General features: G+C 42.8%; 1 protein-coding gene across 2 annotated transcripts in view; it reads left to right on the top strand.

Annotated features, from left to right (window-relative positions):
- The window catches only part of spock3 (SPARC (osteonectin), cwcv and kazal like domains proteoglycan 3), a gene marked incomplete at its 5' end in the record, with an annotated part of 68,531 nt that overhangs the window by 15,516 nt on the left and 26,693 nt on the right, over window positions 1-26,322 (top strand). For both annotated transcript variants that reach the window (XM_079812241.1, XM_079812240.1), the window contains 3 exons: window positions 10,841-10,949; window positions 12,461-12,566; window positions 12,742-12,841. In XM_079812241.1, coding sequence (XP_079668367.1) covers window positions 10,841-10,949; window positions 12,461-12,566; window positions 12,742-12,841 — 315 coding nt within the window. The remainder of the gene's footprint in view (window positions 1-10,840; window positions 10,950-12,460; window positions 12,567-12,741; window positions 12,842-26,322) is intronic.

Here is a 26,322-nt window from a genome sequence, read left to right on the forward strand (position 1 = left end):
GTGTGTGTGTGTGCTTTGACAAGGGAAGGTAAAGGATGAGTTTGTGAGATATTGTCTTTCTTCCTCTGTGCATGTGCATGAGCCTCTTAGGACTATAAAAGCACTTAATGGCATTAGAAGTCTTTTATTCTTTCTCTCTCCTTTTCTACTCTTCCTTCCTTCTCTCTCTTTCTCTCTCTAGCTTTCTTTCTTTTCGTCTCAGAGCTTTCGCCACATTTTAGGCTATAACAGATATAGAATCCTTATTTACACACACAGTGAAATCAGACAGATCATACTTCGCATATATATATTGAACGCTGCACCTGAAATAAATTTTTTGTGAAGAACAACTGATTCATTTTTGGAGTTAAGTGTTTTGAGAAGTTTAGGGCATTTGCTATTCAGTGGGCAAATTCACTAAGAGTTATCCACCGTATCCACAAATCCACCGTAACTAAAAAGTAACGACACTTTTGCATGCTGTAATTCAGTGCAAAAACCTGGGCATGTTAGTAAATCCACCACCAATCCAGCTTAACCAGGTGCTAAATGTGCTAAAATAGTGCTTAAAGTCTAGTTCACCCAAAAAAGAAAATTGCTCACCCTGTTATTCCAGACCCATAAGTTCAAAACACAAATTAAGATATCTTTAATTAAACCCAAGAGATTTCTGTCCCTCTATTGAAAATTATTAACTTTTTCAAGCATCAAAAATACATCGTAAATTGACATATTGTAGAGCAAGGATTTTCAAACTGTGGGTCACAGAGTGGGAAAAGATGGTTTGTGCAGAGTCAATTGGTTGCAGCTAAATTTGCTGCACTATATACCAACATCAAATAGGAATCGCGATATATGTTTTATAGTGCTACAAGTATAAACAATGTTTTCTGCGTTTTATTATTGAGCAGCTTGGTGCGCATTATTAACGAGAAGAAACGTCTCGGTTACGTATGTAACCCTCGTTCCCTGAAGGAGGGAACGGAGACGCCACGTCGGAGTACCGACGAATAGGAATCTCGCTCGCGAGAGCCAATCTACTTCGAGTGTAACTAAACGAGCCAATGCACATTGGCATGCAATGATTGCACCAGGTGCTCATGCCACGCCGTGCGGGTATAAATGAGACACAGGTGATTGCATCAAATCAGCCTTTTGCTGAGGAGCCGAGTAGGTAGACAGGCACCCCAGCAGGGTACAGAGGGTTACATACGTAACCGAGACGTTCCCATTCAGTCGGTCACTCTCGACGCCACGTCGGAGTACCGACGAATAGGAATCCCTACCAAAGCGCCATGGCCTCTGCCCCCTTCCAGTGCCCTGTGTGAGCCACCTGAGCTCTCTTACCTGATGAGACGGGGCTCACACCGGGAAGTCCATCACTGCCGTTCCGCAAGACCCGCTCAGTGATTTATTGGATAACACTGGGAAGCGTGCCCTAGTGAAGGGGACGCTGCGGAGCCCACATCGTACCCCGAAGGAATTATGTGGAGTACAATGCTGAGCCGTAGCCCGCAACGGAGAGAGGGGGCTCAGTCCCATTGACGGGAAGGCTCTCCCAAGGGAAAGACACGGGCTTCCCGTAGGAGCGACCGTGGAAAGATATATGGGATCCCCGTAGGGTCACTCATATAACCCGAGCCCAATACCGGTTCTCAAGGATTCAGCGGCAAGGGGCCTGATGCCAGACGTTCCGCCACGTCCAGCACCGAGGGCGGTGGAGGACTCACAGAGTTTGCTTCTGGAGAATATAAGCACCGTAGCGCAGCAAGCCGACAACAGACGGGGCCTCTCAGTGCTTCTACCCGTTTGAGGTGAGAACACAGGAGGAGACCGGCTCTACACGTAGGCTATAGAATCTAGCGAACGTGTTGGGTGTCGCCCAGCCCGCAGCTCTACAGATGTCTGACAGCGAGGCGCCACATGCCAGCGCCCAGGAGGATGCAACACTTCTAGTAGAGTGTGCTCGCACCCTGAGCGGACAGGGCACACCTTGTGCTTGTTAAGCCAAGGTGATGGCATCCACTATCCAGTGGGCCATCCTCTGCTTGGAGACAGCCTTTCCCTTCTGCTGGCCTCCGTGACAGACAAAGAGCTTTGAGTTCTATCCACGTAAACCCGCAGAGCGCGGACGGGACAGAGCAAAGCTAGGGCTGGGTCTGCCTCCTCCGGGGGCAGCACTTGCAGGTTCACCACCTGGTCCCTGAAGGGAGTGGTAGGAACCTTCAGCACATAGCCAGGCCGGGGTCTCAACACCACGTGGGTATCACCCGGCCCGAACTCTAGGCACGATTCGTCGACCAAAAATGCCTGCAGGTCCCCTACCCTCTTGATGGAGGCCAATGCAGCCAACAGCAAAGTTTTCATAGACAGAATCTTTAGCTCTGCTGACTGCAAAGGCTCAAATGGGGCATTCTTGAAGTGCTCTGAGCACCAGAGCAAGATCCCAAGAGGGTATGGAGGGAGGGCGAGGAGGATTTTACCGTCTCGCCCCCCTAAGGAACCTGACGACCGGGTCGTGCTTCCCAACCGTCTTACCTTCTACATGGTTGTGATAGGCAGATATTGCAGCAACATAAACCTTGAGGGTGGAGGGCGACAGCCTACGCTCCAACCCCTGTTGCAGGAAGGAAAGCACAGACGCGATCGAACATCTTCAGGGGTCTTCTCGGCGAGAAGAACACCACTCGACGAACAGGTCCCACTTCAAGGCGTAAGCCTGTCTTGTAGACGGTGCTCGTGCCGAAGTGATGGTGTTAACTACCTCTTGGGGTAAGTCACCTAGAACCTCCGCGTCCCTTCCAGGGGCCAGACATGAAGCTTCCACAGGTCTGAACGCGGGTGCCAAAGGGTGCCCCGTCTCTGAGTCAGAAGGTCCTTCCTCAGAGGAATCGGCCAAGGAGGGGCTGTCGCGAGGAGCATAAGTTCTGGGAACCAGGTCCGGTTGGGCCAGTACAGCGCCACCAGCAGGACCTGCTCCTCGTCCTCCCTGACCTTGCACAGTGTCTGTGCAAGTAGGCTCACTGGGGAAAACGCATTTGCGCAGCCCCTGGGGCCAGCTGTGCGCAAGGGCATCTCTGCCGAGTGTATCCTCGGTCAGCGAATAGAACCACTGGCAGTGGAACGTTTCTGGGGAGGCAAACAGGTCGACCTGTGCCACCCCGAACGGTCTCCAAAAAGACACTGAAAGACTGGCGGCAGGACGGTATGATGCTCACCCGGAGAGTGCGAACTGAATCGCATAGCCGAGCCTGATGGTCCGAATGAGCCAGCGAGACGGACTGGGGAGCTCTAGCCAGGCTCGCAGAGTCCGTGCAAGCGGAACAATAGGGACCACCGGCGTACCCACCGTGGGGCAGCGAGGTGGAATGCAGGTACCAGGCTGGGGCGGCTGTCTCGTGGAGGCGGCCCGCAGCGCGGTTGTGAGTGTGCGGTGCACACTTACCTGATTCCACGAGAGGGCAGAGGGTACGTGAGAAGGCTAGGTTGCGTCCTCGAACCGTCCACTACTGTCCACTGGCGAAGGAGGAGGATGAGTGTGGTCCGGAGTTTGACCGTCCACAGCTCTCCGAACCCCCTTGGGACCCAGAGATGGGAGGAACTGCTCTTTTTTTTTTTTGAGAATTTGGGTACCACTGGTTGTGACACCAGCGGCAGAACGGATTTTGACTCAATATTTTCTACCCGGCCCTCCTCCGGGGAAGAGCAGCCCCGCCCATCTCCCGGTCACCCGTCTCAGAGGTGATGTTTCACCGACCGCTTAAACAGCAGCAGAGACAGGTAGCGTCATCCCCTGCAGGACACAGTAGAGCAGGCTGTGCCAAGTGTGTTTTTTTGTTTGTTTGTTTTTTGCAGGGGACGACGCCTTTGGCGACGAGCAGACTGAGGGGCGGCCCACGAGGCACTCTGATGGTACGTCGGGGGAGGCTCTTGATTGCCTCAGCCTGCTACCGACTGCGAAGAACTGCTGGGCCCAGTTCTCAACAGTGTCGCCCAAGGCCACCTTGTGAGATGGGAGCATCGAGAAAGCGTACTTTGACGACCACTCACATCTCAGCAAGGCAAGCCAGGAGGTTTTTCTGGACCACTGAGGTGGACATCGTCTGGCCGAGGGCCTGCGCCATGACTTTGATCACGGTTAGTCAACATGCACAGCTCAACCTCAACTCAGAACTACCCTGTGCAGGCAGGGGTGGTCTGCGCACAGCCACCCCACCGTTGAGGGTAGTGAGAGAGGAAAAACTTATGCAGTTTTGGCCCTTTTGGCTTTCCATATCCAAAGAAGTGCCACACTGCCAAGTTTTCCATGCACATATAGGAGTGATCCCGGGAAGCATGGCTGTTAACTCTGAATCCGATTCAGCGAAGCACACACCATTACAGTGGGCTCAATATCATCCTCATTCCCAGAGCACAACAGCCCTCTCTCCGATGCAGCGATTGACATCTGATCCTCAGCTGGAGCACTGAATGAAATGCTAGGTTCCCCCATAAGAAGGACCAGCAATTCCACCCAGAGCTGCACAGCTTGCAGTGCGCTAGAGGGGGAGGGGCCCTAGGGGGTTGGTTCCCCGAAGGAGAAGCCCTCCTCTCCTCAGGTCACCCCAGCTATTTCACTGAAATAGACCTCTCCTGTTGCCAGGGAGGGCGCTACAACGAGAAATAGGCAAGGGGACAGCGCACCTAGAGCGCAGAGCGAGCGCTGGGTTGCCGTGACAACCCGCGCTACAGCCTAGCACTCAACGGCACACGGCACGCAGAGAAACGAGAGGTCCGTTCGGGTTTCCCCGACGGCAACTCTCGCTGATCTACGCGGTCTCCCAGAGTGTCGAGCAGACCCGCGGCTGTGCTTTTACACACGAGCGGCGGCTGGCCAACAACAAAGGGGACTCAAGCTTCCCGGAGAAAGATGAGTCCCGACCGGCGTGCCGACGTGGTCATGTTCTCATTAGAAAACATGACCACCCACGAACACAGTCTCAGCATGCGCCCAGACATGTGAAACAGTGTTCGTGGCCGTCAGTGAGGACAGGAAACAACCGCATCCAGAAACACACAGATAGAATGTCATCTTTAAAAAGACGCAAGCTCTATCTGTGTAGCTCTTTTAGGGAAACTGCTCTCCGCGGTGCTGAAGCACACAGGGGAATAGTCGCGGCGACACAGACAGGGAAAAAGTGCAGCCTGACGTGCGCGCTCTCTCTCTCATAGAAGGCGATCTCTTACCAGCCGTGAAAACGGCTTTTCAGCGCTCTTAATAGCGCACCGAACCAGCTGTGAGAACAGCCTTTTGTTTTTGCTCAAAATAGAAAAAGAAAGAGAGAAATCAACCCCGCTGCAGTGCTGTCACTCCAACACCAAACGAGGAGAGGTCCACCGAAGAGCTTGACTCGTTATAATGTTAACACACGCTTTGTAGAGAGTGATTTTAGGACAAACCATTCACCACTCGGCTCCGAAGCAAAAGGTTGATTTGATGCAATCACCTGTGTCTCATTTATACCCGCACAGCGTGGCATAAGCACCTGGTGCAATCATTGCATGCCAATGTGCATTGGCTCGTTTAGTTACATTCGAAGTAGATTGGCTCTCGCGAGCGAGATTCCTATTCGTCGGTACTCCGACGTGGCGTCGAGAGTGACCGACTGAATGGGAACTCATTAGCATTACACCAGAGAATTCAAATGTCATGAAAGGCCGTTTCAGGTCTGTTCATGTATCTCTATCGTCTGTTCAACTCAGCACTGTTGTCTTTCAGAGACATGGTCATAAGAGTTAGTTCTTTGCATTTCCCCGCGTGCATTTGGCTACCTACCATCACATAAGGAAAATATGTCTGTAAAAAGCATTTTACATGTACACACACATAACGAGCATGAAAGCATTTTCTGAGCTTAAAGGTCCCATGGCATGGATTTTTTATTTTATTTTATAATGTATTCTGAGGTGTACTTATATTGTTAGTATGATTTTTACATCATAAAATGTCATAATTTAGAAATAGAAGCATTTTTTCTATACTGATGTTTGCCCTGTGGCTGAATGCCCTGTTTCAAGGGGCGTGTCTGCTGTGAGACTTCAGTAAAAACGCCCACTGTTGTGATTGGCTGACATCTTTGCATTTGAAATGAGCGGAGGGGGCGTGGTTTAACGAGGTCTACGAGCTGAGGCACAAGCCTGCTGCCAGAGAGACGGATGTCACTTCTCATCAGTTCTCTCAGCACGTCTCAGTTCAGTGAACTGTTGTAGTTACTAGCATATACTTCAGGTTATTAGTTTATTTCTAGTCGGAGGGACTGTCACTCATGTCAGAAAGTTAGTAACTTCAGTAAATGATGGACCAGCGCTGACTCGAGACACAAACCGTTTAGAACGATTCAGTCCGATTTGGTGAACTGGTTCGGTTCACTAAAAAGAACCGGTTCTCTAAAAAGAACCGGTTCAAAAGAATGATTCGTTCGCGAACCGAAAATCAATGGACCAGAGACGGAGAGATTGCTAACTATAGTGATATTGTACTGAGTTATGAGAGCGCTGTCAGCGTGAGTTTATTTTGTTTGTATCTGAGAGTTCTGAATAAACACGAGTCCCAGTCACGCCGAGCCCGCCTTCCTCCTTATTACCAACTTTGTAACACATGTAATGTATGGAGATACAGGAGATGAACGAGTTACGAGTAAGTGTTGATTATAGCATTATTTTTAGATATTTTCCTATCATATGAAAAGCGTTAGTGACGCGTATTGAGTACACAGCGCAAAAAAAGACACAACAGGGGAGTAATCGAATGTAATCCAGTTTATTGTGGGGCTAGGCTGGCTAGACCGGATACGCTCACGCTTACCCCCCTTCTGCTTAATCTCGCGCCGCGTTTGGTGCCTCTGCTGTGGGCGAGATGCAGTACTGGGGGTCGGTGATGTTGAAGGCCGACCGGTCAGTGCAGCCCGAGCCTCGGCGTGCGTGAAGTTTATCTCTAAAGATGAGGCTCTGCCGATGTTGAGCAGAAACGACTGTATGCACATTTTAGAACAGATAGACGCGATGAGGACGTACAAAAACACTGACTCACAAGATAGAAAACACGAAAACACCGCTCTGTCGGGAGAGAGAGAAGCCGCAGCGTGTGCACGAATAATAAAGTGCTGTGTGAACTTGAATAATAAGCTACACATCAGAAATCACTGATCACAGATCAGAAGGAACTGAGAAAAGACTTCTGTTTTCATTTATACATCCAAACACTGAGAAACTGGCAGCATTCACTCATTCACAAGCCATGATCCATCGAGGACAAACAAATATGGCGCTCGCATGGGCGTGCCAAATTCTCTGGGCGGAGGAAAGGGAGGTAAACATTCCTGTTATGACATCTGGGCTGTCATTTTCTCAAAGAAAGAAAAAGACAGCCAGAACTCGGTTTACACCGATCAAAATTTCTAGCCACTTGGGGACAATATTCAGGCTAGGGGAACTCATAGTACTGTTGAAAAACTCCTAAAATTAAAATTTCATGCCATGGGACCTTTAACACGGCAATGATTTTAACAGCACGGATAACAGTACATATCCAGACTGGAGCGAACGTGTTTCAAGATTTTATGGCCATACACAATATTGCCAAAAGTATTGGGACACCCCTCCAAATTATTGAATTCAGGTGTTCAAATCACTTCCATGGCCACAGGTGTATAAAATCAAGCATCTAGGCATGCAGACTGCTTCTACAAACATTTGTGAAAGAATGGGTCGCTCTCAGGAGCTCAGAGAATTCAAGCATGGTACTGTGATAGGTTGCCACCTGTGCAATAAGTCCACAGTCAAATGTTTGTGGTATTATAACAAAGTGGAAGCAAAAGGGAACCACAGCAACTCAGCCACGAAGCGGTAGGCCACGTAAAATCACAGAGCGGGGTCAGTGCATGCTGAAGTCGCCAACTTTCAGTCAATAGCTACAGACCATCAAACTTTGTGTGACCTTCAGTTTAGCTCAAGAACAGTGTGTAGAGAAATTCATGGAATGGGTTTCCATGGCCAAGCAGCTGCATCCAAGCCTTACATCACCAAGTGCAATGCAAAGCGCCGGATGCAGTGGTGTAAAGCATGCCGCCACTGGACTCTAGAGCAGCGGAGATGTGTTCTCTGGAGTGACAAATCACGCTTCTCTGTCTGGTAATCCAATGGACGAGTCTGGGTTTGGCGGTTGCCAGGAGAACGGTACTTGCCTGAATGCATTGTAAAGTTTGGTGGTGTGTGTGTGTTGGGGGGGGGGGGGTTGTTATGGTGTGTTTTTTTTTCAGGGGTCGGGCTTGGCCTCTTAGTTCCAGTGAAAGGAACTCTTAATGCTTCAGCATACCAAGATATTTTGGACAATTTCATGCTCCCAACTCTGTGGAAACAGTTTGGGAATGGCCTCTTCCTTATCCAACATGACTGCGCCCATAATGCAAGTTCCATGAACACATGGATGAACGAGTTTGGTGTGGAGGAACTTGACTGGCCTGCACAGAGTCCTGACCCGATAGAACACCATTAGGATGAATTACAGCGGAGACTGCGAGCCAGGCCTTTTCATCCAACATCAGTGCCTGACCGTACAAATGTTCTTCTAGAAGAATGGTCAAAAATTCCCATAAACACACTCCTAAACCTTGTGGAAAGCCTTCCCAGAAGCGTTAAAGCTGTTATAGCTGCAAAGGGTGGGCCAACTCCATTTTAAACCCTACGGATTAAGAATGGGATGTCATTAAGGTTCATGTGCATGTAAAGGCAGACGTCTCAAAACATTTGGCAATATAGTGTATTTCATCTACTCTAATGTTCCAAATGTGAACCAGCACCGTGTTTGCGCACATATTCGATCACGTCTTAAAATTAAATATACACAGTAAACCCTAACGCTCAAAATAATTATTTGGTTTGAGTAGAGCTAATTCAAATTAAACAAAATAGTTCTGCAGGAAAGACTCGGGAGAATTATATCAACAATAGTGCATTTAATAATAGCTCAGCAAGCTAATAATATACAGAGTCAATTTGGCGTAGGCCCCGTCCGTAGGCATAATCCGAGGGTATCGGATCTGCAATTCCTGCCTGAAGACAAGGGCAGGGGCGCAGCCGACCCCCCGGGAGGTATGGACAGGACCATCCTGGTGGTGGTGGGGAGGATGGGGGTAATCGTCGCTTCAGATCTGCGTAATCGTCGCTTCAGATCTGCGTAATCGTCACTTCAGTATCTGCGAACTCAAACATGTGTAAGTACCGGGCTTTTATACGGTGAGCATGATAATATAATTGGGTTAGAATGAAGGCAATAAGTGACGTAGTAATTGAGTCTTCCCAGCAGAACTTATGCTAGAGCTTTCATTTCAATCAAATTAACTTTTGTGAGTATTTAAAATGTTCTTTTTCTTTTGAGTTCACAAAACTGACACATTTTAAGTAATCTGAAATGTTTCATTGTTTTGAGTTTTATGAACTTATTTCTTTTCATTTAGACAAATTTAAATTGAACTGAAACTGGGCTGGAATTTATATTTCATGGCATTCTTTGCCATGATTACCATTACGATGATGAGTGGAGCATGATCTTTGTTTGAGAACAGATATACAGTATGTTAAATATTCTATATTTCTGTATATTGCTATGCTGATGCTATCAAAATATTGTGTTAACAATTAGCAAGGTAGCATTTATTGAATTAGCTAGTTAAAGCTAGCCACTACTAAAAATCTTTAAGTTAATAATTTTAATTTAAATGTATGAATTAGTTTACTAAAATATTTGAAGTTAAGAGCAATTAAATGTATGAGTACAAAATACAAATCTGAAAGTTCTGCTAACTTAAAGTTTGAATTTCTTAACTTAAAAAAATATGTAACTGATTACCTCAATTTTTTTTAATTTTGCCAACTTATTCGGGTTTACAGTGTATATGTACATTATACAGTGGTATGTCTAATCATGTACACAATGACACAATGGATTATTTACTTAGAACTTTGTTGTCATGGTTTATTCCTCTTTTTTTGTGGAGTACACAATTGGTTCATTGGTTCTTGCACCTCAAGGAAGCATGTTTTAGCTTCCATTTACTTATATTTGATGTGCTCTATGTTTGTCGATCAGCATTTATTTGTGAATAAAAATGAAATCTACTTTATCAAATGTGATCATTCATCTTCAGAAGACTATGGATTACTTTTACGATGTATTTATGAACATTTTGAAGCATCAAAGTTTAGATGTAAAGGTCTTTCAATGAAGGGACAGAAATCTCTCAGATTTCATTAAAAAAATATCTTCATTTGTGTCTTGAAGAACAAAAGTATTATGGGTTTGGATTGGAACACCATCCATGAGGATAAGTAATTGATGACAGACTTTTCCATTTCTTTCTTCTGTTATACACAAAAGATATTTTGAAGAATGTGGGTGATCAAACAGTTGAAGTCAATGGGGCCATTCAACTGTTTGGTTACAGACATCTGACATCTTCAAAATATATATTTTTTTGTTCAGCAGAAGAAACAGGTTTGAAACAACTTGAGGCAAATGATGACAGAATTTTCCATTTTGGGTGAACTATCCCTTTAAGTCATTGTCATTGATTTTAGTACAACCACACATCCTTTATAATTCTTATTATAGATTTTGCCTTGTTCACGAATCACACAATTAATTTCTAGTATCTTAGGTGCTGAAACAACGCAAACAGCAAATGTGCAGTGTGCACAATTCATTCTAAGTTAATTCATTCTTAGGGAAGAATATAGCTAAATATGACAATTATGTTTATCTGTTTTCATGGTTTGTATACATATACATGTATATACAGGTTTATTTTTGCATGTGTTTCAGCTCTGGACCCTGCCAAAGATCCGTGCCTCAAGATAAAATGTGGCCGCCATAAAGTGTGTGTGGCTGAAGATTACCAAACACCCACCTGTGTCAGTCAACGCAGGATGAGGTAAACGTCCTCCACTCTATCTGACTCACAGTTACAGCTCATTGCCGAAACAGTAGTAAAAACGGTGTACAGGCATGGCCAAAAAGATTAGCACACTTGCTGCCATGCTTGAATCTGTGCATGACATCTTTAATTTGAATACACATTTTGGAGCATTAGAAAGCTGCGTCTCATTAGAAGATCAACACTTCACCAAACACCCAGGAAGGGTTGAAAACAAAACACTGAGTGGAAAGTAGTGAGTCCAGAATTAATTTCTACTGAATACCATTGGAGAAACCGTTAACAAATGCAGAGTCATTAGAGGCTTTGGAACTGTCACATGGCTGTTCCACCAAATATTAAATATATGGTGCCAATTATATGGTCAAGCTTTCAGTTTGTAATAATTCCATATTTTCCCAAGCCAGGTCCTCTGCAAACTAAACAAATACATATGTGGATAACAAAAGATGTTTTATTTAGAAAAAGAAATGTGCACAACTGCAACTGATTTTGTTATGGAGTATGTCGGTGAGTTAACATTCTAACCAGTTAAGGACTTGCTGTAACATTTGGGATCTTTTTTTATATATTGACTTTACATGGTACATTTTCCTGCACATTTGATTTTATGGCAAAAAAGCTTTTGAGAGGAAACAAGGGCTGTTCTATGTTCCTACCCAGTCAACCTATCCTGGAACTAACTGGGCAAACTTGCCTGCCAAAGTCGGGGAATTAGTTCTTCTGATAGAGAGAGAGAGTGAGAGAGCGTGTGTGTGTGTGTGTGTGTGTGTGTGTGTGTGTGTGTGTGTGTGTGTGTGTGTGTGTGTGTGTGTGTGTGTGTGTGTGTGTGTGTGTGTGTGTGTGTGTGTGTGTGTGTGTGTGTGTGTGTGTGTGTGTGTGTGTGTGTGTGTGTGTGTGTGTGTGTGTGTGTGTGTGTGTGTTTGTGCGTGCGTGCGTGCGTGCGTGCGTGCGTGCGTGTGTGTGTGTGTGTGTGTGTCCGAGGTGAAAATAAGGCACAGACTGACCTGGATTTTGCAAGCTACTGTTGTATTGTTGGATTGTTGTTATGAAACTAATCATTTAGTGAATTGGGGTTGATAGCATAACACAAATGTTTTTTTAATGGCCCAATCAAAAACACAGACAAAGAGGGATATTAAGGAGAAGTACCACAGAAATCAACAGAAAGATTTCAAAAAAAGAGAGAGATTAAAAATAAATAAATAAAAGTATGGAAAAAAACAACATTGGATTCTCAACTGGTTGGTTACACCCAAAAAAGGGATCATAGGTATGTTATATAGGTTAATGTTCAGGTGGGAATATCAAATCTCACACGATAAAGTGCGGGTATCATGGGTATCAGCGATACACTTGCACTTCTGTCAGATAACGTCTTTGATAATACACACTACACGATTGTCACTCACACGAATGAGCACCGGTTTGCCTCTGAATTTGGGCATTTGGCCAATAAAACTATTAGACGCAAATTCATTAGTAGCAATCTCTCTTTCTGTGTGCAGTTTAAAGGACATTAATTTGAACTCACCACTGCTGAAATGCAAAAGATGTCCAGTTGTGCACCCTGCACCTGTTTGTGGAACAGATGGACACACTTACTCCACCAAGGTAACACGCACACTACCTGTTTGTGAGAACTGCCACTGTTTGTGTGTTTCTGTATGTCTGAATTGCTTTTCATGATGCTGTGTCACAGAGGTATTCAACCAAGAGATTAATCCTCGATCAACAATGTACTTTATTTATCTAATCTGAGCTTTATGTGTGTGTTTGTGTGCTGTAGTGTAAACTAGAATATCAAGCTTGCATCTCTGGGAAGCAGATTTCTGTGAAGTGCCCAGGACAGTGTCCCTGCCTTTCAGGAAATACAGCAGAGAAGAGAGGTACATGCACTTTATCAATGCAGTTAATTTCTATTAGGCCTATAAAGGCTTGCATACAAACACTGCCTTTGTTTGGAAAGGAATATATGCAATAGGGGTTTAACGGTACACAAAACTGACGGTTCGCCACTGTTTAGTTGCTATTTATTTTTAGATCTAATAATCGACACTAAAATAACATATATTATGCAAACATGTAAACTTCTAAATCTAATTATAAAAATAAAAAAAATATCCAATTCGTTGTTAAAATGTAATCATTTATACACAGTGTCTGTCATTTTAATGACAGATTTATTTAAACATACATTAAATAATCAAGACATCACTAACAGGTTAAGTAGAATATACTGAATATATATAGACTAATATAGTGCATATATTTAGGGAAAGAGTTCATTTCTCAAGTGAACTAACCAGCTGTGGACACTGAATGACTTCTGAGGTAAATGTAATGCTAGTTGACATTGTTTACAAGCAGTTTTATTGACGTCTTTCCACCGTTGAAACACTGATTGAGCGATTACACGACATATGATACGTTTCAGTAAGTTGTAATGTATCCTCAACATACCTTAAGATATTAATTCATGTTTATTCTTTAGGAAGAGATGATCATGTTCACTTGCGCGGCACGTCGCAGCTTGAACTGACGCGTCTATACGGTGATCGGTCACGCCACATTAAAGAGTGTCAAAACAGCATTTATCGTTTGAATTTCGTGATAAAATGAACAGAATACTTAATACCGTAGTGTGGGAACTCGGATTTAAGTGTGTTCTGCGCTTAAAACAAGCGTACTGTTAAAGATTGCACTCGGAACCGTTCAGTACACACATGCACCATACCGAAAGCCCTGTAATGAAACGGATCGGTACGAATACGTGTGCCGTTACACCCTTAATATGCACTGATTATTGCATACTGTACAGCAGGAGTGGGCCACTGTAGGGGCAACTGTCCGGCAGTTTAGCTCCAACCCTAATCAAACACACCTAAACAAGCTAATCAATGTCTTCAGGATTGCTAGAAAACTACAGGCAGGTGAGTTTTTAATCAGGGTTGGAGCTAAACTCTGCAGGAAATTTGCTCTCCAGGGCCAAAGTTGCCTATCTCTGCCGTACAGTATACACAGTGCATTTAATATGAATTATGCATGTGATGATTTTGTCTTTCAATGACTAACAAGAGTATACACAATAAATGTTTTAAAATTCTAGTTAAAAAAAACTTGCAAAGTTCTTAGAAGTATAGTTTTTATTCATGTTGATTTTGAATTTTAAGAAACATTTTAATACATTTGGACCCACATTATATTAGATGACCTTAACTACCATGTACTAACATTTAAATTAATAATTTGATACAATGCACTTATTGTGTACATACATGTTTTTACATTGAACTTACATTTTTAAAAATACCTGCTTGTAATTACGTCTGTAATTAATTTCTGTAATTACATTTATTATTACACTGTTGACCCTTCCCTTACACCTAACTCTACTCTTAAACTTACTCATACCAGCACACCTGTCCCTAACTTTACCCGTATCCAACCTCAATATAAGCAAAAGTGTTGTGCAATACAATATGAACACAATAAGTACATTGTACTTTTTATGTAAGTACATAGTAGTTAAGGCCACCTAATATAAAGTGGGACCAAACATTTTAATGACGCTAAAAAAGTAATGTGGTGTAACCATCAAATAATAAACAATAAAAAAATTCCCTTAAACCTCATAAGTATACACATCTTATAAAAGTTTAAATATATACTTTCCTTCAAACATTTAATAAGTTTAGTTTTAAGAAAGTAATACTTTTTTCAGCAAGAATGCATTTAATTGATCAAAAGGAACATTAAAAACATTTAAAACGTTACAAAACTATTTCAAACAAATGCTGTTCTTCAGAACATGAATCAGTTTCCTATGTTTTTAGTGAGGTTATAACCTGAAAATGTTTTTCTATGATAAGAGACTTATTGACCTTGACAGATTTTTATATGATTTCCTGCTTTACTGATGAAACAAGTATGCTAAAATACTTAGCTTTTTTATTTATTTTTTATTTATTTTTTATTATTATGATATTAGGACAGTTGTGTCCCTGGTAAATTTTATTCCCCACCAAAACATATCAAAATGAATTTTAATATAGAAATGAAAAACATGCTCATGATAGACAAAGTGTATTCAAGTCTTTGTATGGATGAATTGCCTTTTTGAATAATTGAATAGATCCGGACATTGTCATTGACCCATATGCTACATTATGGTCACATGATCTCATTACGATTACGTTGATTGCTTATTTCAGCAAGTGGTGTCTAGTTATCAGCTTGGAAATGCCAGTCTTACCAGTCTGGTCAAAAAATTCGTCAAGGAGGAGAGATAATAAAATCACAGCTTATATTACTTCTGGTACATCCGTCACACTACAAAATGTACAGTATTCCATATTTGTTGTATACTGCATATTTCAGAAAATTGTATAGGTCATCCAGGTATTCTATACATGCAATTTGTACACTGCACATACTACATGCATAGTAAGAATAGTATGGCAGTATGCTATTATGAATGTTTTTTCTTCTCATAAATGGTAATATGTCATTACTAGATGAACCAAATTATTCTATATTTAAAACCAATCTTTCATCTCTGTAACTGTGGAAAGGGATGTGTACCCTCTAGGGTGGGTACTTGGCATGTTTTTTCAGCTGCAACGAGAGCAGCAAAGAGATCTCAATACGCCAAACTAGTCTTATTTTGTTTAGAATCTCAAAGCTGAATCCCTTAGGAACTTATTAAATGTTTGCTGTTCCAGATTGTTTCTGTCAGTGTGTTTATGCGTGGATGTGTGAGAAATACAGCACGGTAATGTTTGTTTTCATCATTATCCCAACGAACATAAGTCCTGTCTTCAGCTGCTCTGCTTCAGGCTATAGAGAAAATTCCCTCACATTCGCCATCAAAAGATTGTCAATGATAACTCACAGCTCAAAGCAATGCAAACTAAACTTAAGATCAGGAAACTGTAGTTAGAATAGATTTCTGAAGGGGTGAGAAGTATGAATGTTTTTTTTTCCAGTTGCCAAATATCAGCAAGACCAAAAATCTTCCTTCATACACATCTTACACGTTGCCATCACATGAATAAATTAAAACTTAAAATGTATATGTATATATGTATTGCTTTTGAGGGAACTCAGCACCATGCCATGCCATGGTTCATACGTGGTAGACGTTACGTCTGTATACTTTTCGCCCAATTGCTTTACTCCCGGGAGTTCTAAAGAGAGTTCGCCAGGACAGGGTTTGTCTGATACTAGTAGCCCCGTTCTGGCCGATCCGAGGATTGTTATTGGTCCTGATGTCTCTCCTGGATGACTCTGTGAGAGATTCCCATCAGGGGGGATCTTCTGTCCTAGGCAGGGGGCACAATCTATTACCCCCAGCCAGAGATATGGAAACTGTGGATTTGGCCCCTGACGAGGACCTACTCTTGGTCTCTCAACTACGGTTGTTGTGAAATAGAGCTCCCTCCATGAGGAAACGGTATGCCTTGAAGTGGAGAGCCTTCACTTTATAATGCAGAGAATAACAGTTGGATCTAATTAACTGCCCGGTTGGTTCAATGCTGGAGTTCCTTTAGGAACGTTTTTCTGCTGGGTTAACCCTATCCACTATAAAGGTTCACGGGGCAGGCATTGCTGCTTACCATGCACCTTTGGGCAGTGAATCATTTGTATCTTGTTTCCTATGTGGTGCTATGTGGCTGAGGCCTGCAAGTCATGCAAGAGTTCCAACCTGGTATTTGGCGATTGTTCTGGAGGGGTTGTCTATGCCACTCTTTGAGCCTACTGAGTCAAGTCTCAGAGAAATTCCTGACTCTCAAGGCTTTGTCTGTTGCATCCTCCTGCCTAGAGTTTGCTCCTGGCATGGTAAAAGCACCATTACCAATGTAGCACACTCTATTGTTCTGCAGTAATTTCGCCCTCCTCCTTTCCAAACGGCAGCCCAGGAGAAACTTGACTTGCTTTGCCCAGTAAGGGCAATTGATTGTTACTTTCACCGCTCTTCCCAGTGGCAGACGCAATCACACAGAACCGTTCCCATAGCGTCAACATTCTGCCTCAGCGTGAAAAAAGGTTTTGAAAGCATAAGAGAAAATTATTTTCCTCAATTTTCCTTAAAAAACACAACCACCCAAAACTCTTGAACAGTAGTGGTAGTAATAGTAATTTGTATCGTATACTTGGTTTTCACAATAGCTGTTAAAGGACGATTCAAATGTTAAAACGTGTCTAAATTTTAACTATAAAGATTTGTGCATGTGGTTTTAGGAATCAATGTTTTTGTTCATTTTTCAAAATGGAATTGCTTCCATGCCTGGCTTCGGCAGTAGCAGTAATTATTTGACTGATATGCGATTTTTTTTGTGGTTTTATTTTAAAAAAAAATTTAATTTCTCTATTCTCCATTACTTCATTCAAGTAAAGTCATTGAAGACTTTATCTATATTTACTATGATCTCCTTCATAATAGTCTTTGTTTGACCTAATTGAAGTGGTTGACCATATTTGCTGAAATATGACTTTTATTAAAGAGGACCTATTATGCTTCTTTTTACAAGATGTAATATAAGTCTCAGGTGTCCCCAGAATGTGTGTAATAATAATGTGTCTATAATTTACTATACCACATTGTAAGTGCCCATGTCTACAATGGTTGAGATTTTATTTGTAATCTTGTTTTTTAGCCATCATGAGATATTAAACCACACATACTGCAAATTTTTGGTATGGGTCTTGTGGTTTGGCATGCATGTGTTGACCGAATGAATGCAGCATTGTTTTAACTACTGCATGTGTGGAACTTCTGTGTGTGTGTGGAATGTAATTGATATAGAATGGAACAATATCATTAATATCAGTATACTTTGTCGTTGCAAACCCATCTGAAAAATAATGGAGGAGTTCCTGTTGGAAAAGTACATGATCCAAGTTATCCTAAACTTGAGACGTGCATTATATTAGGTGAAGTGAAGTGTATGGTGTCCCATATTGTGAATTTGTGCCCTGCAGTTCACCCATCTAAGTGCACATACACAGCAGTGAGTATTGAACACACACCGTGAACACACTAAGTGCTATAAAGCACTATATTAAGCACCAACTTACGGTTATGTCCCTATCGGTAAATGCTAGAACATCATGCAAGTACAGTATTTTCATTTTGCAAAAAGGCTTGTCCTGACAGCAAGTGAGTCTCTGTTAAACTTCAGACAGACGGAGCGCAATACAATGCGAGCATAATAATTCTAAAATATACATTTCATTATATTTGCATTCAAATGTTTGGTCTTACCCCTACTATTTGTCCCAGACTTCATTATCCACAGCGAATTAAAGAACAAGCAAAAAAAGCAACACATCCTGTTTACACATCTATACAAAATATCAGAGGAAACATAACACAGCCCAATGTGTGTCTCTGCTGAATTCTAAAACATTTCATCACTGCATATAAGAATGGGAAAAGAACACATTCAAAATTAGAGAACATGACATCTGGCATCCGCTTCTGAATGCAAAGCCCCAGCCATTCCTTCCTTCCAGTACTGCATCTTATCAACAATCAACACAGATTTCTGATGCATTAGCTACAAGAATTCAATCAGTTACGCTCATTAATTACTTACAACAAAACTAGATTTATCAAATGCCCCAAACCATCCCCAAACAATATACACAGACTATTAAATCTAATGAACACATCAAAGCAAATCATATTGGATGCAGAAAATACAATCAAGTAAATTGGAAATTATTTATACATTGGATAAGTACAAATCTCACCAGTAGGCACAATATTTCTGATGTTATCCAATATATTGGGTTTTATAGCCTGCAGTGTCACCAGGCAGTATGTACTGGCTACAGGACAATAATAGCTGGGGATTGTTCTCCTCACCTTGAGGGTTAACTGGACTTAAGTACCTTCCTTAAGGGCACAAAGATGAGAGAGCTGTTGGGCCTCTGTCCAGTTCATTGCTTAGCCTTAACCAGCAGCAAACCTGCAAATTTGATCAATTACACTTAACACTAATCAAGTTTACCTGTTATTAGTAAAGCTAGATGTGTATACTTTACAGTTTCTCAATCGCTTTGGCACATTTTTCTAAACACCCTTAACTTTCTCTAAACTGTGCAACGTGTGCAATTCTCACAACTGTATGCCGGAACATTAGAACTTAATTCATGCTTCAAAACTTAGTAAATTGGCCAATGCCACCAAAATAAAGTGTTTGTCTTTGTGTGAGCCACACTGATTTTTCAACATGGAAATATTTGTTATATACAAATTTCATGTTTTTTCATGACTCCTTTCTATACTCTACAGCTGTAGTTGCTGCTGTCTAGGGTTGTGACAGTACTCCATGTTCAAAAACTTGTAGTGCTTGACAAACTCCATATATATATATGCTTCCAAACGTGATTGTGTGTTGTGGTTGATTGTGATTACTAGTTTATTACAATGGCAGGCCATTTGCCAGACATTACAAACATTCCATGTCAGATATTTATGGAATATACATGCATGTCTGACAAGTTATGATAACTGAATGGATAATTTTGCATGTGATGGCTCACATGATAAAAGAATGTTTAGAAGTTGTGAAGTGTTTGACAATTGCACTGAGAATCGACTTATCAGTTTTGATCAACATGCCATGTGCATTTAGTTATTGTGCAAACTGTAGACAATTTTTTTGCACCTGTGATAACATGCAATTTGCTTAAACAAATAGGAAATTCAAATCTGATGTGAAAAAGAAACTAATTGTTGTTAAAATATCAGAACCTATTGTTTGTTTTGAGAGAGAAAATAATTTAAGAACTGAGCCAAAGTGATTGAGAAAAACTACATTTCTTATAATAAGTCCAACAGTTAATGCACACTTTTTCACAGCTCTGGTATTTTCCCCATTCATTAAAATAGTTTAAATGCCTGGTACATTCAACAAGCATTTTGTTAAAAAAGCCTTGAATCAAATCAACAAGCTTGAAGATAAATCACATTTGAATCCTTTGATTCAAAGCAAAAAGGTGTACAAGACTGTGCTTAAATTCTACTCATGCCATGAAGTATGCAAGTGGCGTAAGCATATCATTGGGCTTGTTTACACTTGGTCACTTGATGTGTTTGTTTCTGATCTGATAGCTATCTGATTTGTTAAAACTGCTCCATCATTTACACTTGGTCACTTAAATGTTCCTCCTAAAAACAAATAAGTCCGAGCTTTCATTCCCACGCTATATACAAATTCACGTCAATGAAAGCAACATACTGTATATGAGCTGTATTTTATTTATCATCAGCTAATTTCGCTACACAGCAAGAACAACTAGACAAACTAATATACATTTCTTAAACATTATTAAAGACAAGTAAACAGTCAGCAATAAAACAAGAACAAATAATCAAATTACAAGTAACAGCACAAATAAATACAATTGAACAAAGAGCAGGCAGGTCTAACAGTTTAATCAGTCTTGACTGCATAAATTAAATATAGATTTATTCATTATTCATGAATTTGTAATCATTTTGACATTTTTTGTGAGTTTGTCCATTCAAGCGCAAGATGACGTGAAAGATAACTAAATTTTCGCTGACATAACACATAACATGCGAGTACCGAATTGAGTTCTCTTTTGCATTGCGTGAATGTTTAAATTGGCAAAGCTTAAAGATCGGGATAGTGACAGTTCAGTCAACAGGCCCCAGTGTCTTTCACGATGGCTCTGGGCTATCAGGCATTCCTTATTTTCAAGCCCTGATTTATTCTCAGTTTTAATTAAAGGGTTAGTTCAAACAAAAATGAAAATTCTTGTACATACTGTGTACTTATTATAGTACAAAACAATACGGTAGCTGGGAAATAACTTGGTACTAACCCTGAACCTACCCCTAAACCTAACCTTAACCCATGTGGTTACCTTATATTACCCAGTACTTTCTTAGGCAAGTACACTAAGTACACGTAAGTGCACGTACTGTAAAATAAAGTGCAACCGTAAAACTAATCCATATGAATTGGGTGGTTTAGTCAAAATTTTCTAAAGAGACTCGATCACTTTATATGATGAACAGATTTAATTTAGGGTTTTATTCACATATAAACGGCTTGACATTAACTTTTTGGCTCACCAGCCACTGTGGCTAGTGGTTTTCCAAAGTTACTAGCCAAAATGTTGATGTTGGGAAATTTGTTGTTGGCTATATGTAAATGACCACAGTAGACACCCAAATAAAGTCTACATGAAATGTATAACATGACAAGTCATCAAATAGGCCTATATAGCTCTGATAAGGTTGTGTAAAGCTCCTTAATCTAGACAGAGAAACACTAAGGGCCCTATTTTAACGATCTGAGCACATGGTCTGAAGCGCATGGCGGAAAAAATGGCTGTCCAAAAGGGCTGTACCTAGTCTCTTAATGAGTCATGGATGTGTTTTGGGCGCAACGTGCAATAAACCAATCAGTCTCATCTCCCATTCCCTTTAAAAGCCAGTTGTGCTTACTCCATGGCGGATTCGCTATTTACATGATGGAATTTGCAAGCAGAAAGACTGCTGCTGTGTGTGTAATAAGCAGAGTGTATACACGTTGTGCAACCGCCTAGGCGTATATTACTAACGCGCCCTTTAAATAACACAAAAAATACTGCACTATTGATTCTAACTAGGTTTTTGTTGGTCAATGGCGCAGTTGTTTTCAGTTGCCTCAAAATAGCAATGCCATGGGCGCCACTGCATTTGCCATTTAAACGTGGTGCTGGACGTGAAAATTATATCTGCGTCGGGCTAAAACTCATGAATTCAGCAAAGAATTATTGCGTCACATTGCTCATTGCGGGTGTATGATAGGGCCCTAACTGGAAAAATTGGTGTAAATATAATTTATTCTCAAGCAATATTATCTTCTATCAGCTATTGTGTTCAATCAGCTATGACATATCGTTAACCTCATAGTCATTTTTTGGCCAAATATGATCTGGGCAATTATGCTATGAGGCTAACGATATTTAAATCTATCTAAACACATTGTGTATGAGCCCATATAGTAGCCTAGTGAAATACATATCCATATTTTCATGTGATTTGACAGTTTCTTTTATTAAATATCAAAATCTAAAAGGTGTGAATCATACCTGACACCTAGATAAACACTTTACTGTTGGTTTAATCACTCAAATGCTATTGAAGTTAGAAATGTAATGTATTATTAGAGATTATTTGAGGATATCGAATATCGAACGTCCAACGTCAAGCCAACTTTATGGCAGTCACATAAGATGCATTATGGTTCTGCTGTGATCTTTGTCTGAAATTATTTTCGCTGCTGAAATAGAACAAAAACACTATGATGAATGAATCGCCTACGTACATCGCACGTACAGTACATCTCTGCTTTGTTGTTTATGATGAGAGTGTAGGTTTCAGTGAGTGAGAACGCACTCCGTTTTAGCGATGTCTAATCTGAACACCTCTGATTATTAGACATTGCATTCATAAGCTCAACAGAATCGCGTGCGATTTTTTTATAATGTGCATCGCTATAACAGATGCCTTTTGAGAAGACTACAATAAAATTCAAGCCACCAAAGTGGCTAGAGGGAGTGACTGTGTTACACGCCACTGCTGAAATACACCCCCAAATGGCGGGTGTTAATGTCAAGCCCTGCATATAAACATTGATACTTTCAGTTTAATTTGTGGCAGTTTGCTACTCATCTGCAACGATGCGTGTTGCAGTAGCGCTGCCATATAATGGTATAACACCGTGTCTATACCAGTTGCAACAGCTTGAGGTTGTCTACACTGGATGCAACAAAGTGACCATTGCAAATCTATTTCTTCTTCATGTCAGAAGTAGCGCGAGCACATGGAGGGGGGCAGAACGGGGCTTCATGCCGCATCCAGTGCAGACAGTGGATGTAGATTGCTGATTATATTGGCTTCTATTTGCTTTTGTCATGTCGCATCATTCCTCTCGTGTCTGGTGTAGACATGGTGTAAAGTTCTCACGCGTATATATATATTATTTTTTTAACATTTAGGGAGAGGTAAAATTAACATATGTGGTTTAAACAATGAGATTCACTTGGAATGTATCTTAAACCACCTCCTGAAATGATTTGAGTGATCGGATTTAAATCCTTCTCGAAAGCGTTTCATTTACACCTGGTCTTTTCACGATTGGATAGATATCCAATTAGAGAAAACGCATGAAGTGACCAGGTGTAAACAGGCCTATAAATGACAGTAAAATACTGTATTAAGTGAGCTCCAAAATGTATCAAACGCCCTTGGAAAAGTGGGGTTTTGGACAATATCAGAAAAAAAAAATTCAAAACGGAGAATAAAAATGATAATTTATTTACAGTACAAAGCATCAATAAACTATGTTCTAATTGGTGTGTTGTGCACTATACTTTATTTGCAATCAATCAGGTAATCTTTAAAGATGTGCAGAACTAATAACCTTTTAAAAAAAAACCCGGGCCAAGTTTAATCCAGTATTCAGACTTCACAACTGTATGACTAACTGTTACGTGTATTGCCATTATTATGTAATCAAAGTCAGGGTAAATCTATAGACAGTTAGACATTAAGACATTAGAGAGTATAATTATAAAGTATATTTTAAGTTTATTGCAGAATATTAAAATATGTACAAAATATGGCTATGAATTTAAAATGTTAATTTATTACAGTGGTTCTCAACCAGGGGGCATACTCTCAGCAAACTTCCAACGGGGTTGCAGGACGACTGAAAAGTATTAAATTAATATATTATTATTAATATATTAAGATAATGTAACTCTAAATTAAATTAAAATGCCCCCTGTGTTCAGGGCCTGTAAAAATGTGCAGGCCATTTTATTCAAAAATGCAATCTTAGTAAAGCAGTATTAGTACAAATATACAAGTAGTTTTAAAGTAAAACTTTATGGGAGTGGGCAGTCACCGCTGAGCTCCTTTGGGACTATTCCTGTTTCCATGGTAACAGCAAGTACTCTGATTGGCGTTCCCCTTCGAGGGAACTCGAACTGCGTCATCGTGACGACACTCTGGGGAACGCCCCTTCGCGTAAAGCGTCTGAAGAAACTGTAGAATCAGCCCAATCCGATTGGTGTTGCGTGATGACGTCGTATGTGACGGCATACCCGGAAGATACAAAGAGACGTCTGAACGAAACAGAGATAGCTTTTTTGCTCTTCAGCGTGAGCGCTCTGTTTGTTCAGTCTGAAGGTGTTGTTGCAGTGAAAGTAAGTGAAATATATTTACTATGGCGAGCGAGCGTTTCAGGCTGTGTGTGCACCCGTGTCCGCGCTATATTACGGGCACGGACACACATCAGCTTTGTGTGCAGTGTCTCGGCGTGCAGCACGCCCAAGCCGCTCTTGAGGGGGCGGCTTGCGGTGATTGTGAACTGCTGCCGCTGAGGGTGCTGCGCTCGCGGCTGGCCGTCTTTGAGGAGACCGGTCAGCCTCGTGAGCCCCGCGGTTCTGGGCCTGCGTCTGTTGAGGCAGCGCGGCGCCGTAGATCGTGGGGCTCACAGCGGGATCTGTCAAGAGGATATGGGACTGCTGAGGCATCCTCCCTATCCTCCTCTGACGATTCTGATATCCTCCCGCCCCGTGTGGAAGCCCGCGATGCGGCTTCTTCCCGCGGGGCGGAGGATCCGATTCTCAGGCTGTCTGATTCTGAGGAATCGGACAATTTGAGGATCGAGGTGGATGATGTGGGGCTTTCGCCACCCCACACACCCGCTATTGAGGAGCTAGTGGAGGTTTTAGTCCGCGCTGTGGCCAAACTGAGTTTGGATTGGCCACAAGAAATAGTGGACATCCAGCCACCATCTAAGCTGGATGAACGCTTTTTCAGGCGTCGGGTTCAACCTCCACGGCGGGGTCTTCCTTTTTTCCCCGATCTGCATAACGAGTTGTGTAGATCGTGGGAAAAACCCTTCTCAGCCCGTGTAGCTAATCCCCCAGTACTTGATTTTGCTAATGTGCTGGGGACGGCTGAGTTGGGGTATGCAGCGTTGCCACAGGTGGAAGAGGCGCTTGCGGGCCACCTCTCACCCGGGGCCGCTGCATCATTGAAGGCTCCGTCGCTGCCCACTAAACCTTGCCGCGACACGTCCAAGTTAGTCGGCAGGGCTTTTAGTGCGGCAGGTCGAGCTGCTGGTTGTCTGCACACCATGGCGGTCCTGCAGGCATACCAAGCCGACCTCCTCAAAGAACTGGATGAGGGCGAGGGACCATCTCCGGATGACTTCACTGAGCTCAGGAAGGCAACGGATTTGTCTCTCCGCATTACCAAAGAGACGGCTCGCGCTGTGGGCCGCTCTATGGCTGGAATGGTATGCGTTGAGAGGCATCTCTGGCTGACGCTGTCGGGAATCAAGGAGAGAGAGAAACATTTTCTCCTTGATGCTCCGATCTCGCCTTCTGGCCTCTTCGGCGGGGCAGTGGATACTGTCGTCGAGAGGTTTCAGGAGGCGAGGAAGCAGTCAGCCGCCTTCCAGAAGTTCTTCCCTCGCCGCTCGGGCTCTGCAGTTACAGCAGGCCCGGGTGGGCAGCCCGGACCCTCATCCAGCGCATCACACCGCGATGCGCAGAGGCAGAGTGTCGCCTCCCGCGCCCCTCCCGAGGGAGCTTGGCAAAAGAGACGGCGCTCTCGCAGGAAGCCTTCTCAGCCTAAGAGCGACCTGAGGGACGTTATCCAGGCTAAGAAGGCTCCCAAGCGGTCCTAGCTTCGGCAGGACCGCTGAGAGTCGTCCCCCACAGGGTGGAGCGATCGAGGTCGTTTCCACTCTGGGACTCTCGGGGAATCGTTGCTGCGCTCCCGCCGTCCAAGACGTTTCGGGCCGCATCGGTTCCCTGCGCGCGCGCACTGAACCAGTCGCCTCCATTAGGACTTGCGACAGTTCAGCAGCCGCGTGCGCCTCACGGACCTCTTCCCCGACGACACCCTGCCGGTCAGCCGCTTCAGGGCGTTGGGGTAGGGGCTCGAATAACACCCGAGGCTGGCCTCGAGAGGCTAGTTCCCTTAGTAGATTATCTCGGCGCATGGTCATGCCTTCCGAGTATATCTGCATGGGCCCTGCGTACTGTGGAACGGGGTTACAGACTGCAGTTCGGTTTCCCTCCCCCGAAATTCAACGGGGTGGTTCGAACTGGGGTCGGTCCCGAGCAGGTGCGGGTGATGGAGCAAGAAGTACGCTCTCTGCTGGTCAAGGAGGCTATAGAGTATATTCCTCCACCAGACAGGGAGTCCGGGTTCTACAGCCGGTACTTCATAGTTCCCAAGAAGGATGGGGGGTTGCGTCCAATTCTAGATCTCAGGCACCTGAACCGGTCTCTGAGGAGATACAGGTTCAGGATGCTCACA

Source organism: Gobio gobio, assembly GCF_949357685.1.
Source record: "Gobio gobio genome assembly, chromosome: 3".
Taxonomy (NCBI): Eukaryota; Metazoa; Chordata; class Actinopteri; order Cypriniformes; family Gobionidae; genus Gobio; species Gobio gobio.